General features: G+C 43.3%; 1 protein-coding gene across 1 annotated transcript in view; it reads left to right on the top strand.

Moving 5' to 3' along the window:
* LOC149308389 (phosphatidylinositol 4-phosphate 5-kinase type-1 gamma-like) overlaps window positions 1–15293 on the top strand; it is a 55495-nt gene that overhangs the window by 32565 nt on the left and 7637 nt on the right. Inside the window, exons 12-20 of the mRNA XM_089536869.1 lie at window positions 618–702; window positions 1994–2155; window positions 2817–2846; window positions 4297–4435; window positions 5873–5905; window positions 6772–6876; window positions 7761–7893; window positions 10822–10896; window positions 14556–14642. Of these exons, the coding sequence (XP_089392995.1) occupies window positions 618–702; window positions 1994–2155; window positions 2817–2846; window positions 4297–4435; window positions 5873–5905; window positions 6772–6876; window positions 7761–7893; window positions 10822–10896; window positions 14556–14642 (849 nt within the window). The remainder of the gene's footprint in view (window positions 1–617; window positions 703–1993; window positions 2156–2816; window positions 2847–4296; window positions 4436–5872; window positions 5906–6771; window positions 6877–7760; window positions 7894–10821; window positions 10897–14555; window positions 14643–15293) is intronic.

The following is a 15293-nucleotide window of genomic DNA, read 5'->3' as shown; positions in this document are numbered from 1 at the left end:
CCATAAATATATAGATTAATTGCTAAAGGGATACTAAGAGAAAGGAGGTTTCTGTTTGCTGACTAAAGGGCAATAGAGGAGGAGGCCAGCTTCCTTTGGCAGAGAATTCCTGAAAGTAGCACCAGGGAAGCCTCTGAGTATATATTTGTTTTCCTCTTGGCCCTTCCTTCCTTCCCTGCCTTTAGATTTTTAGATTGCAAGCCAGTTGGGGGTCTGAAAGAATTGCTGTCAGTTTATATTGTGTATGACCAATATAAATTGGGTGGACTGCAACTCTTAACATCTTTCACCATTGGCTGTTGAGAACTGCAGTCAAAAAGCATCCAGAGGACTACAAGTGGTCCCCTCCCCCTTGGAAATGGATAATAATTCTAGCACAGTAATATTAACCTCAGACAATCCTGTTACTGCAATCACAGTCTCAATCAGGCAGGGGCTGGCGTTCCAAATTTTATTTATAAATTTGCAACGGCAAAGCCAAAGAGCTGCTATCTGATGTTTTCACCACTGTAGCTTTGCCTCAGGGGCCGAGCTGTGAGCGGCTGATAAAGCCTCTCCCACCAACCCCATCAAAACTGTTGTTATTATAATGCGGTTCTCTTTTCCTGCTTTTCTAGGACACTGTATCAGTCCATAGACCCAGCTTCTATGCAGAACGGTTCTTTAAGTTCATGACCAATACGGTCTTCAGGAAGAGTTCCTGTAAGTGTACGCTTCCTTCCTCTTTTCATTTTTGTTTTGTTTTTGCAGGCTACAAAGATGAGGAAAGCTTGCTGTGTACCAGCCTTCCCCCATCCTGATGTTGTCCTCTGGTTGTGATGGACAACAGTTCCCATCATTCACAACTAGACAGGAATGGATAGGTGTTGCTTTTTCACTGGCTGCCTGTCTCTTAATAAGCTATGGCCAGAGAGGCTCCATTCACTAGCTGTTAAGGACACCAGATAACATGCCAACAGGCCCAGTATTACCAATCAGACTAGCAGAGGTGCCTTTCCAGGCTCTTACACTGTTGGTTGGACATCCTTTAGGAGTGACACACATACACATCTAACGTATGTTTGCATGGTTTTTTTTGGTCATTGTGAAGGCTGGTATTTTTGCCTCCTTAACAATTCGAGTGTATATTAATTAGTAACAAAACATTTACATTAGAAATTTGTAGCAGAAGACATTTCTTTACCGTCATGTAAATCATAAGGTTACATAGATGGGTAGATCCTAAAATATATATGTTTTGATTACAATTTCTGAAAAAGAAACTTTCTTAAATTCCTGTGAAAGTAAATGTGTAACAAACTAGGCATTTAATATTACAAGCTTTTATTGAGAAGTCAGAGTTGGTACCTTTCTGCCATCTCTAGCTCTACCCAAAATTGGTTCCAATTCCATGGCTTTGACTCCATAGCCCTGCTAATGACATCATTGGCAGTGTCCTCGAGGGGTCTCAGCAGATTATGTAATTGTTCTGCATCCATATCTGGAGGACTACAGTGGATTTCAGCAGATGATATTGTCAGTCTGCATCTGGCTACAGGGATTTAGCAGGACACTTCTCTGATTCTCCCCTAGACTCTCCCACCCACTGAATGGCTGTGGGTAGAGGGATTCAACAACTAAATGGTGAGTTGAGGAAAAATTGAGAGTAAAGTTGTAGTGTTTCTCCTATGGAATTTTTACACTACATTCTGCAATACAGGATCTCAGCCTTGATATGTTCCATCACCTTCTCTTTTAACTTTAGTTGAGCAACTTGTGGCCTTCCAGATGTTTGGGGGGATGTCGGAAACCCCGGCAGTCCCGAAAGCCAGCCTCAGGACTCATGTGGTCCATGGGCTGCACTTTGTACACCCTGCTCAAGGAGGTGGCATGGGCCAGTGGTCTTCTACATCAATTGTACACCATTCCTGTGGGCACACAGCTCTCTGCTACCTTCTTTGCAGAACTTGTTCAAAACCCATCATTTGTTTCTGACACCCTTTTTCTTTTGCAGCCCTGAAAGCCTCTCCCTCGAAGAAAGGGCGGAGTGCCTTGCTGGCGGTCAAACCCACTGGTCCAATGGCTGCATTTTCAGCTAGTCAAATTCCCTCAGAGAAGGAGGAAGCCCAGTATGACCTCCGGGGGGCTAGGAGTTACCCCACTTTGGATGACGAAGGTAAGGTACTTCACCCTGCAGCCTGTCATCTAAGCCACTATTCCTTGATGCAGCCTTCTACAACCTGATGCCTTCCAAATGCTTTGGACATTAACTCCTATCACTTCTCCACAACCACTTTGGTTGCATTGGCCAGCTGTGAAGGGAGTTGATGACCAGTGCCTTTGGGGGATACTGAGGTGAGCAAAACAGCTCCAGGGATGTAGCTGGGGTGGGGTGGGGGGGCAATCCCAAATAAGAATTATTATTATTATTATTATTATTATTATTATTATTATTAATAAGAATTCTATCTCACCATGAAATTTTCATTCGTTCCCAAAATTTATTCCCAGGTGAGGCATTGAAAATCATTTGCACCTAGAACTCTTCTCTTTGCTGTGTTTTCCTTCCCTTGGTCAATTTTTCTTCCCCTATTCTTTGCATGCCTAAACTGAAATGCTCAACTGAAGTTTTAAGTTACTGCAATGCTAGAAAATTTGTAGAAAACCATGGATTTGAAGAAGTTAGAATTCTTATTTGGGGGGGCAATGCTCTCATTTTGCACACCCGAAAATGACATCCTTGGGCTGAACTAGATTCATTTGAGCCCCTTCCCTCTTAGTTCAGATAGCATGTAGCACATATCACTTTTCTTCACCTTTTCACTGTGCTTTTGCAGGTGCTAAAGTTAATGACAACAGAGGGGAAGGTAAGACTATTGATCTGTCCCTCTGTTAGTCAGTAGAAAGTAGTACCTAAGAGGGCTGTGTCCCTTTGTTGCTTGGGTGACTAGAGGCAATGGCAGTGTCATTATTACTGTTTTAAAACTTCTTTTAAGCAGCCCTGTGCAGCCTGTACCAAAGCATTATATCCCCAAACAGCCCTGTGGGGTTGATTTGGCTTTCAGAAGCCATCTTAGAAGCAATCTGACCTCTTTATGGTTTTTAGAAGGCTGTTGAGGAAGGGGATGGGGGGGGGGAATTTGATTCAAAATTTGGGACAAACTAGGTAGACTAAGGTGGACTGTGTCTTTTATCACTGCTTCCTCTGTCCTTTTCTTCTTTAATTTTGAGCAATGGTTACGCTGTAATAGTAAAAACTACTTCAAGCAGTATGGAGATTCAAGTGCAGTATCTCCTTATCTCTAAACGCAGGTACATTATCTGATTTTTAAGGGAAATTTTAAGGGTTTATCCCCCAAAGATCTAAACTGCTTTCCAATTAGGAATTCTAAGGACTGGGGAATCAGTGAGGCTGGCCAACTCCCTTTTTCTCTCATCTGTAAATTCCATCTATTCCTGGGTAATGAGACAGATAGAGATCCTAAATCAGGCCTGTATACACACATAGGTCCTAAAGAGAAAAGTGTGGTCAATTATTTAATTCTTTCACAAGCAGCTACCTCACTGTTTGTAAACTTCAAATTCCTGGCCAGTGATCAATCCAATTGTCTCTTTTTTATCTCTGTTTAGTCTAACATGATTTTAAAAAATACTGATGGTCACTCCTAAAAGTTTAACAATCCAAGGAGATAAACGGGTATGCTGGAATGGGAAGGCATAAGACATTCTAACTCTTTTTAAAATGTTGCCCAGCACGCTTCTATTAGAGACCAACAACTCTCCTATTCAGACCCCCTGGGATTTTTGGATAAACTAGTAATATACACACACACACACACACCTATTATGGTTGGTTCTAAACTTACAGACCCAGTTAAACATCCTACACATGGATGCCTTGATGAGCAATGTGCTATCCAGAAGCGTATTTTAGCTAGTTGTAAGAAAATGAACATGGGAAGATTCGCTAGAAAATTTATTTTTATCTTTGCAAGGGATATAAAAATTTACTTAGGAAAAAAAGGGCAGGTTGCAACACATTCTTACAGATGCAACACATGTCGGAATTGGCTAAAGCTATGGTAGACATTTGTGGATTGGGATTCTATTAGATTTTGGGCCTTGGTGGCAAACGGGACAAAAAAAAAAATCAGCACCTATCCATGTTCATTTCTTTTCTCGGTAGCCAGCAAGTTGAAAAATACTTACCTAACTAAAAAGGTCTTTGACTTAGCCTTGTTTCTCTGTGTTGCTCATGTGAATAGGTAGTACTAAATCGCTGTTATTTTTTCCTCACTTTTGCCTTACGATCCACAGGCCGGCCAGATCTGCTTCCTTGCACTCCTCCCTCTTTTGAAGAAGCAACCACTGCTTCTATAGCTACAACACTTTCATCCACATCTCTCTCCGTCCCTGAACGGTCCCCTTCTGAGTCCTCAGAGCAGCCCCGATATAGGTAAGAGCAGTGGTCACACCTTCCCCTTTTAAATTGCTGCCATAGCCTTGGCTTGCAGTGCTACATACAGTTTTGGTCATTGCACTCCCCAAAATATAGAGCTGGTAAAGGACAAGGACAAGCAAAACAGCTTAAAAGGGCTGGTTCAGCTCCTCCTTGAACAAATGTTATAATGTTAGGAGCTCTTCACCTTAAGAGAAGAGAGAGGTGTAATAGGTGACCATGGTAATAGTGTTGAAATTGTCCTTGCTCAGGTGAATGTAGATCAGATGAAGTTTTGCTTTCTCTTTTCTACCATTAGAATACATGGGGGTGAATAGTGGGAGACTGAGGACATAAAAAAAGGAAGGCCTTTGTTAACAATTGTGGTTTTTAAGACATGGACTGCACTACCAGAAGTAGTGAAAGTCACCAACATAAGATTTTAAGAGGGGCTTAGAAAAATCATGGAGGACAAGACTGTATTTTGCTTCATATCAACTTTGCCTTGGCAATGCTGTCCTAGGGTTTTCTTGCCAAGATTTATTCTCCCTCTAAGGCTAAGGTTTGAGTGTTGGGCAAGGGCTCCAGAAGACCAGGTTTCGAATCCCAGTTCAGCCCTTGAGACCCACAGAGTGACCATGGGGAAATAATACTTTCTCGGCTTCAGAAGAAGGCAATTGCAAATTCATTAAATCTTGGCAAGAAAACCCTGTAGTAGTAACTCCATTGGTTATTTAACTTGAAGGCATGTAGTATGGGTGCCAGCATGATGTGGTTTGAGTCGAATGTAGAAAGAGAGCCAGGAGACCAGGGTTCAAATCCCAGCTCAGCCCTGGAGGCCCATTGGATGACCATGGGCAAATCAGCCTCAGAGGAAGGCAATGGCAAACCACTTCTGAATAAGTCTTGCCAAGAAAACCATAGGATAGGATTACCATAGATCGAAGTTGACTTAAAGGCACATAACAACAAAAGGCTGAGATAGATTTTCTTGCTTAAGGTCACCCAGTGGGTTACCATGCCTGAGTAAGAATTCAAACCCTGATCTCCCAGAGCTCTAGTCCAGCACTCAAACATCTCTACACTAGCCTGCCCCTCAATACTTCAAAGATTAGAAGCAGTGATTTAAAGATATGAGCAAGAGAAGATGTGCTTGCTTCCTGCTTCTGCATTTCCCCGGGGCAGATGGTTGTCCATTCTGGAAGAGGCAGACCTTTGGTCTGACCCAGCTGGGCTTTTTATGTTCTTCACATGCCTCTTGTCTGATTGTTTCAAGGCTAAAATGCTAGGGGGGTCTGTTTCTCTGCCATGCAATCAGCTGCATCTTGAATGGGAATAATTATATTAAGTGTCAGCCACTGAGTAGAACACACAGAGGGATAAGAGAGGGAAATGAATCCTGAATTGAGTAATTTCACTTGAAATGAATCTTTGTGTCTTGCTATTCCCTCACAGGCGGCGTACGCAGTCCTCAGGGCAGGATGGAAGGTGAGTCACACACTTGATCAATTTGCTTCTGCCTGCAATCCACAATATCCAGCCTCATATTGAACATGCCTCTTTCATGTACTGTGCATGGTGAGCAGTTGTGAATTAGGGGCTAGAATCCCTGCTTTTTCTGCAGAAGGCCTTAAGCTGAATCCCCCATTGGGATGGATGGACAGGCTCTGGTAAGTGTCCATGAGTGATCTTTCCAATCCCAGGACTCACTCTTCAAGAGTCACACCAACCTTCTTCTTGTCCAAAGTCATACAGTGGGTATTTGAACTGTGGTCTTCGGGAGTCCAACCTTAAAATCCTTACTGACTTTCTTACCACATTCTACTCAAGCTAATTACAGTCATCTCTCGACATTTACAGCTTTGACACTCGTGGTTTTGATTATTTGTGAGGTTAAGGCCGCTGTGCGTGCACTCCTCCTCCTCTCTCTTGAGTTTAAAAGCCCATGAGGTAGAAGCCAAGAAGGGTGTGTGCACCAATCCTGCCCCTTTCCAGGATGGAGAGCTGCCTCTTTCCCCAAACAGCTTTATGCCCTAGGAAGGGGTTTGGGGAAACAATCCCCCGTCCTTGGAAGGGATGGGGCGAGCTGCAAATGCACGCTCCCCTGGTTTTCCACCACATCAGAGAGCATGCTAGAACTTTTTGGGGCTTCGGAAGGGAGACGGGGGCGCACACATGCGTGTGCAATGCTCTTGCCCCTCCCTCCTTTATTCGTGAATTTTGACTTTTGCAGGGATTTTGCTCTCCTAACCGCCATGAATGTCAAGAGTCAATTGTATATCCCTCAGTGTTGACCACAGGTAAACTGAACACTCAGCTGTTTTTTTGTTCTTTTGCATCCTCCCAATCTGTAGGTCTCGGGAACAGGTCCAGGTGGAAGATGAACTCCAGCAGATCACAGTGGAGCTGAAGCCCAAGTGTGACATTGAGATCGTGGTCCCTGATGTTGCTGCTGCAGGGTGAGGCCAAGTTGTTATGAGAGTAACCGAATGATACATTTTCACCTCAGGAAACTCTCTGACCATGGAGGGGACTGCCACTTCAATTTTACGTGCACATACAAAATTCTGTGGATGCTCAAGTACCATTAAATACATGGCATAGTCAAATGAAGCTCCTTATATAAAATAGCAAAATCAAGATTTACTTTTTAGAGAGAGAGAGAGAGCGTGTGTGTGTGTGTATTCAAGCCGTGGATGCTTAAATCCACGGATGAAATATCTGTGGATACCGAGGGCTGATTGTATATTCTTGCATGGACCCTTGTGATCCCTTCCCACTCTACGATTCTGTAATTCTCTGCTCGAGAGAGTGGCTGAGATGGATCAACACTTTCATCTGGTATAAAGAAGGTATAAGTTGGTTTCTTTTATTTTGTGGTGTCGGAGACATAGGATTAGTTTGGAGAGTTGGAATGGAAGGGACCATGGTTTCTCAACCAGGTTTCCCTGGAACCCTAGGGTTCTGCAAGAGGTCACTAAGGATTCTGCGAGAGATTGTGATTGAAAAAGTAAATTTTTTGAGCTACAGATGTAATAATATTTTTGTAGGGGTTCCCTGAGACCTTAAAATTATTTCAAGGGTTCCTCCAGGCTTACAAAGGTTGAGAAAGGCTACTTTAGAATATTGGTAAAGGATAGCCTCTGTGAAGTTTTTGCAACATTTTGAAGAGAAGCGTGAAATATCTCACAACAAAGGGGAAAAAGTCATCAGTCTTGGAGAACAGGAATCCCACTCATCAAGGTTGTTTGCAGGACTCACCTCTTAGAGTGCAGGGGTTCTTCTTTCTAAAATCATTGCAGGCGCCACAAATTCCATGCTTTCCTCTTCTGATCCTTTGCAGGGAGCCTGCCTCACTAGCATGTGCCACCATGCAGTCATCCACAACAGCTGAGGTGGAGACGGCCAGTCAGGCTTCAGAGCCGGCCAGCCAAGCTTCGGACGAGGAGGATGTGCCAGTCCCGGATATTTATTTTGTAAGTGACTTTTTCTAAAAAGTTCTTCCTTTTGATGCCATTTTTTTCAGGTTCTCTTGCTCTTCTTCCTTGTGCTGTTCGTTTGGGGGGAGCAGGAAAATAGAGCAAGTCAAGGAGCCTCCTTCAAAAATCCTGAAATGGATTTTTGGTACAACGAAATCTCAATAAACCTGAAATCTTCTTACACTTGACTCTTATGTTTCCTTCAGTATGTTAAATGGGGAGATTTGGCAGGCTCCAGTTCCTCTGAGAGTTTGGGAAAATTTCACTTTAAAGGGGTTGCACCTCCCAGAGATGTAGTCCCACAAAAGTAACATTTTCCAAGCTCTGGTTCTCTACCCGATCAGATTACTTTCATGTAGGGCCAGCTCAGGAAGCTTCAGTCCTGGAATTGTGCGCAAACCGACTTCTTTCTTTTCCACCTCTCCTGCAGACGGATACAGGCTCAGAGGAGGAGGTCTAGAGAGGCAAGACAGGGAGTAAGTGAGCCAAGTAGTGCACGTGAGGGTGTGTGCGTGTGTGCATGCATGATGTTGAACAAGGTGGGAGGGCAACCATCTTGTTCCAGATTCATTCTGTTAGTTTTTGGCAAACCCACTCAGAGGATTTCTGTGTGCCCCACACAAAAAAAGGAGACCTATTTTGACCATACCCCTACCTGAGCCCTGTTTTTAATCATGTGTGAAAGATATCACCCCATCCCTCATGCTTAAAAAGAGAGAGAATTCAACTTTCTGTCATCAAAGAAGTGGTAAGATACAGGTGCAGGAAGTAAAGAAAAGTTTTTATCATGCAAGATGGGCCAGGCAGGGCAAAACATGTAAAAATGTCCCATGTGCCTTTCTGTTGGCCCTCTTTTATTCATCTGTGGCTCCATCCTTAGTTCTAATATGCCAGCCCAGTGACCACTTGCATCTTTTTCATACTTTCCCCATTTTTCACATCCATTTACTCCGGCTTCTCTAAGTAGCAACAAAAGGATCAGCTCATGGCTTGTTGGGGTGTTCCCCCCCCAAAAAAAAAAAACATTGAAAAAGGTGCTTGGTGTGGTTTTAAAATGCATGTCAGTGGGGAATGTAATTTGCAAACATAAAGATGATGATTAACATTTGCCCTTTGCAATTGGCCGACTGGTGTGGTTTGACTCTGAAGTTTCTCACAATGTCATTGTTTGAATGTGTGGTTTTCCTAGCCTCGTCCCCACAAAGTTCTTCTTTTGTACCTTCATGGGCTCTGCTACGTCTCCCCTGCCATTCCTCAAATACTTGATTTCCCCTAGTTCTAAGCCAGTGAAAACTCTGGGACAACTTTATTGTGAAGCTTGGTAGGTCTTTCAGATTTCTTATAAGCAGGGCTCTCTAGGTATGTCCTTCATTAAAAAATGAATATCCAAATCCAAGTCCTAACTTCTTATGAGCAGGGCTATACATTTGAACATCTCCTTTAGAAAACTAGGATCTGAATGTGAAGTCAAAGGCTTTGAATTTGGATCTGAGCTTGGATCCAAATTAGCTGCTCTGAGTGTACTTGCATATTAGATGGTAGTTTTGGGTAATTTATTTGTTTTAAATCATGAATAAAAAAATTCCAAGTTCTAGGTAATGAAAGGTATTTGAGGCTTTTCTTTGTAGCTTGTGCAATTTAGCGTGTGTTACTTTCTTATACTTCGTCAGAAGCAGCTTCAGGGATGTTTTATTTTTTGAGAAAAGAAGTAAACCTTTGGCCACCTTTTTGATCTCTGTAATTTATAAACTGTTGTTCAGACTTGCTTTTGTATTCATAGGGGCTAGAATCTTGAAAAAAGAGGAGAAAAAGAGAGCCTGAGACTGTCATGAAGCTGAATTTATGCTTCTGATAACCAGATTCTGTGGTGGTACATACCTGTTGTGCAAACACAGTCCTGGTTATCAAACTACCTGCGTGAATCACTTTCTATAGTTAATTGATTTTTAAAAATAGCTTAATTTAATTTAATTTTTTTGCAAGGGTGTGTGATTGGGTTCTGCCCTCCAAGGTTTCCTTGGGAGCTAATATGGTCCCTTAACCTCATATGGCTGCCCACCCCTGGGTTATAGTTTTCCTGGCTGGTGGCTGCTTGCATGACCTCTTGTGAGGGAGTGCTCTCACAACCCCTCTTATTATTGTTTTCATGGTTGGCAATTGCTTTCAACATCAAAAGGTTTATCCTAAAATTTAATCCAAACTACAGTTGTCTTTCTCAGCAGATATCTGGTAGTGCTATTTATAGTTAGTACCCAGTAGTACAGTCAGCCGTCCACATTTGCGGCTTTGACTTTTGTGGATTTGGTTAATACATTCTCTCTAGGAATCTCTAGGTCCTCCAGCACAAGTCTGCCAGAGGTTGACCATAGCGTTGTGCTGGAGGACCTAGAGAAAACAATTCTCTAGGCATTTGTAGGTCTTCCAGCGTGGCAGATGATAACCATAGAGTTGCACTGGAAGACCTGGAGATTCCTAGAGAGGTGTTTTTTTAGTTAAGAAGAATAGTGTTTATTTTTATTTGTGGTTTTCCCACATTCACTGGGGTCCTTCACCCTAACCCTAGTGAATGTGGAGGGACCACTGTACATGTTTTTAGTACCCAGTAGTACCTCGGGGTGTAAACCAGAGTTACATCCATTCATCTCTTCCTGTGGAGAAGGCCTGGAAAACCCTGATGCAGCAGATCTCTAGCAATTGCTTTCTCTTCCTATGCAGCTAAGCTCTGGCAACATCCTTCTTTTCCCATGCACAGCCTCTTTTTTGGACTCTTTCTTGCATATGCATACCTGCTCATCCATACCAGCATCATTATCATTTTTTTCTTTCTCCTCTTTCATCCTTTCTCATCTTCCCTCCTCCCCCTTTTCTTTTTTTCTTCATTCTGTCATATGCCATCTCATTCGCTCTGATGTGCTCAACATCCAGTTCACGGATGGAAGGTATTGGATTTACTCCCCTCGCCTGCGCAGGCTCCGAGCTGCCTCAGTTTCCTCTGAGGACGTAAGTGAACTTGTTAGTGAAGAAGGCAACCTTACCTCAGCTTTGAAATACCATGTTTGGGGGTGTCTGGTGTTCCTTGAGATGTCTGATCCATTACTATTATTCACAGTTGTGGCCTTAGCCACATCTAATTAGAACGGCTAACATTTTATATCCACTAGCACGCAGTCCTTCCAGACAATCTTCTAGGGTAGGCCAGGCAGGATACTCTTTGTACTCCAGATATGAAGCCAAGTGAGGGTAACTGGTTTCAAAGTGATGGAGGGGAGATAGCCTGGGGTCCTTTTACACCACACGGTTATTGCTGCCTGTCAAGACTAGATCACCCTTTGGTCCGTTCCAGCTCTGAGATTCTGTTATTCTACACTACTATGATTCTACTTTATCTGCCATGATTCCATCCTCTGGAATCCTGGGGTTTGTAGTCTGGGGAAGCATTACAGCTCTCTGGCTCAAAGTTCCAAATGCCTCTTCCTCAGCTGTATTTCTTAAGATCCTATGGGATGTTTAGCATGGCTGCTGAAGTGGGATCATAGCACTACCATTTTGTTGCTGGGTGCCTTCAGGTTGTTTCTGACCTAAGGGGATCCTAAGGCAAACTTGTCACATGGCTTTCTTGGCAAGATTTGTTCAGAGTAAGGTTTGCCACTGCCTTCCTTAGAGGAGTCTGTCTTGCCCAAGATCACCCAGTGGGTTTCCATAGCCATGTGGGGATTTGAACCCTTGTTCTCCAGAGTTGTAGTCCAGCACTCAAATTTATTTGTTATTTCAAATCACTTCAACGGACTGGCTCTCTCAGGTCTATAATTATGTAAAATAAAAGGGCCCCTGGTTTATAGCTCAGTCTCTCTAAGCCATTAACCCTGGGCAAAAATTCTGCCTATTCGATCACAGGTAGGTAACCTTGACAGTCTGAGGCCATACCACACCAATATGCGGCCCCAGTCAGTCCCTTTTCCTAGAGAGTCAGCTCCTTTGGTGGTTTCCAGGCTTTTGTATGGAGGTTTCTCCTGTTCTGAAGGGATAAAATGCTACTCCTAAGGCTTAGTTATTGGCCAATTCCAAGCTTTAAGCTAAAATATGCTGATATTTTTAACCCCTCCCCCCCCCCATTGACTTTGACCCTGCTTACCATTGGAGCATGAAACCCTAAAACATCTCTGAAATAGAATTCAGCAGCCCCAGGCCTAATGATGTTAGCCACACCGAGGTAGAATGGTTGACATTTTATATCTGCTTACATGCGGACATAACATAAAATTCTACCTAGTAAATTTTTGATAGTATACAGTTCTGATGTGCTCAACATCCAGGTCACAGATGCAATGCCTTGGATTTTGCTCCCCTTGCCTGCACAGCTTTTTGGTGGGAATTGTATTATTATCAAATTTAATTATTTTCAAAGTGTGGGCGGAGGAGGACCTCCCTTGGCAGTTCAAAGCTCCCTTCCTCCTTTAGCATTACTGGTAGGCCAGCCTTCACCAACCTGCTGCCCTCTGGATTTGTTGGACTGTTCCCATTGCCCAATGCTGGTACAGCCTTCTGGCTGGGGATGGTAGGAGACGTAACTGATCAGATTGAGGACAAGGGCAGCAGATTAGAAGAGGCTGTTGTAGGCCCTAATATTAGAAGGACAGTCAGCCCTCCACATTTGCAGATTTGACTTTTGTGGATTTGACTATTCATGGATTTGATTAATATGTTCTCTCTAGCAATCTAGGTACTCCGCCTTGACTCTGTGGGCAACCTCTGCAGAAATCACACTGGACTCTTTAGCTGTTCCTAGAGTGAACACTTCTTTAGGCATTTGTAGGTCCTCCAGCACAATTCTGTGGATATCTTCTGGCAGATGTTGATCATAGAGTTGCACTGAAGGTCCTACAAATGCCTAGAGACATGTTCTCTCAGGTAAAAATAAATAATGGTTTTTTATTTGCATTTTTCCCACTTTCACGGGGTCTTGTGCCTTAACCCCAGCAAATGTGGAGGGCCGACTGTAGCTGTAAATTTATGCCAGCCCTTTCTGTTGTTTTCTAGAGGTGTTGTGTGTGTGTGTCATCGGAGAGGAGGGACCTGCTGTCTTGTTTTCTCTTGCAGGGCTCTCCTTATTTTTGTACCTTCATGTATACTGTGGCTGCCCCCATGTTCCTTGCACTCATGCATCTGTATTATCCCCACAGTTTGGTGGGCTACCTTAGTCATTTCTGGCTCCGTTTGTGTTGGGAAAGAGGGCATATGCATTTCTTCCTGCAGCACCAGTCATGGTGCCGAAACAGATTGGCAGAATGATTGACAGTCAGAATTCCACTTACAGTGAAGTTCGTGGTATAGTAGATGCTTGTGCCTAGATTGTTCTGTCCCTTCTTGATGTCCTCTCTGAAAAGGATAAGGAGCTTTTTCATAGGCTGCCCCATGTATGTGTCCTGCATGCGCTGAGCGATACCCACATGCATTCCTGCTCGTTGTATACAGGAAACCCTTAGAGTCAGAGTAGCTGACTCCAAAGTTTTGTAGAAAAAATTGTACAGCCGGGCGCCAGTGATTTTAAAATACATAAACATTATAACAGAGACTGGACACGTTTTATTGGACTACAGCCCAGCTTTATCAGATGCAGAATTCAAAGGCATAGCCACGTTAGTCTGGAATGTCAGGCTGCAAAGGGATATTGTGGCACGTTTTAGACTAATTGAGTGAAAGAAGTTGTAGGATAAGCTTTTGTAAACAGCCTACTTCCTCAGATGCATGGAGTGAACTAGTGCCTAAGAACAGATCTTTTTAAACTGACTGTGTGAATAGCCATAGAAATGCAAAACCTTTGGGTACAGTGATGTGGGGAGAAGTTCAGATCATTGGAGGACAAATATTGCCTAAGGCCAGGGTGGGTGGATGACCATATGAATGTTGGAGGACGTTTTGAGGATGGACTGGAATTTGTGAAATAGATTCACAAATTCCAGTCCATGAACTGTGGGCTGAACAGAGATGATGGTTTCCTGGCACTACACGTATTCTAACACTAGTTACACCCCAGCCTCGTGGGGGTATTCTTGGCCAGTTTATCACATCTCCTTCTGGTTCCCAGCCAGTATCACATTATATTCCAAAACTCCCTCCACCATTGATATGGTTATCCACCCACCCTGCCCTTAGGCTACATCTTTCTTCCTGCCTTTCTCCCCCAGCGCTGGCAGAAAGACGGCAAGGAGGGAGCCAGCAAGACTTTTGGTGGAGGTAATTCCAAAGCCTTGGAGCAGTCACAAAGAAGGCCCTGTCTCCCATGCTCTTGTAAAGGTGATGGGACTGAGAGAAGGGTCTTCCTTGAAAATCTTAGAGCCTGATCTGCGGGAGATAGTTTAGGGGTGTCTTCTGTTCTGAGGAAGCAGCCGCTTGGGTTAAAAGCTGAGAATGTGTCTTGCGACTGTGCGAGTCTTAGCCTTTCTAAGGGTGCATGTTTGCTAGGACAGATATCAACCAAGGTGAGAAATGTCTTCTTACTTTAGGCTATGCTATGCTTTTCTCTTTCCAGTTTTTTATCATGTGGCCTTTTTCATCTCTCTCTCTCTCTCTCTCTGTTCCCCTCCCTTGTTCTTGTATTGTACTGTTTTTCTCTTCTTCCTGTCTCCGCTGCTATTCTTTCTCTCCGTTTTGCCGTCCAGCCACCGACAGATGAGAGGAGCTGGGTATACTCTCCTCTCCACTATAATACTCAAACCCAGTCAGTCTCCGATGCGGAGAGTGATACAGTAAGTTTGTTTTGGTTTATTTTTTCATTTTTTAAAATGTACACATGTTCTAAAACTGCTGGATACATTGTGAGAGGATACTTGGGAATTCAGTCTACATTGCTGCCAGCAAGCAGACATGCCTCAGGAGGAAGTTTCTGAAACTTGATGCTTACTTGATGTTTTGGTCTGAAAGCTCCTAGTAGCCCCAGAATAGCCAGGGATTCTGAGACACACCAGGAGTAGAGCTGATAAAATGAACTCTAGGCCATGGAAGTTGTGGGTGGGTATTTGTTTATACCCACATACACATTGATCAGATTTATGTTGTTAATTGCGCTTGTTGCTTTACTGACACAGAACTTTGTGGAGCCACATTCACAATCCTTAACATTCTGTTCAGAATAGATGCCAAAATGTCAGGTTTTTGTTGTTGTTGTTGTTGTTTAATGGAAGGAATGAAGTTTACTTTTTGGCCTTAAGCCTTGGAGAAAAATTGGGATAGCAACTGAAGTCTAAATATTCAGTTGGTTAAAATTGTTTCGTAAATGTACATCCTAGAGTTTAAAAAAACCCTGTAGACACCCAAAGTAATTGATAAGGTGGGCCTACAACCTTTTTCCCCGTCTGGTCCAATTAGGTTACCAGAAAGTTTGGTGACTGTGATCAAGC

This window comes from Sceloporus occidentalis, unplaced genomic scaffold (assembly GCF_023333645.1).
Source record: "Sceloporus occidentalis isolate IW3139 unplaced genomic scaffold, rSceOcc1.0.p SCAF_8, whole genome shotgun sequence".
NCBI lineage: Eukaryota > Metazoa > Chordata > Lepidosauria > Squamata > Phrynosomatidae > Sceloporus > Sceloporus occidentalis.
Note: the sequence above shows the minus strand (reverse complement) of the source record. Positions and strands in the feature narration are given on the sequence as shown.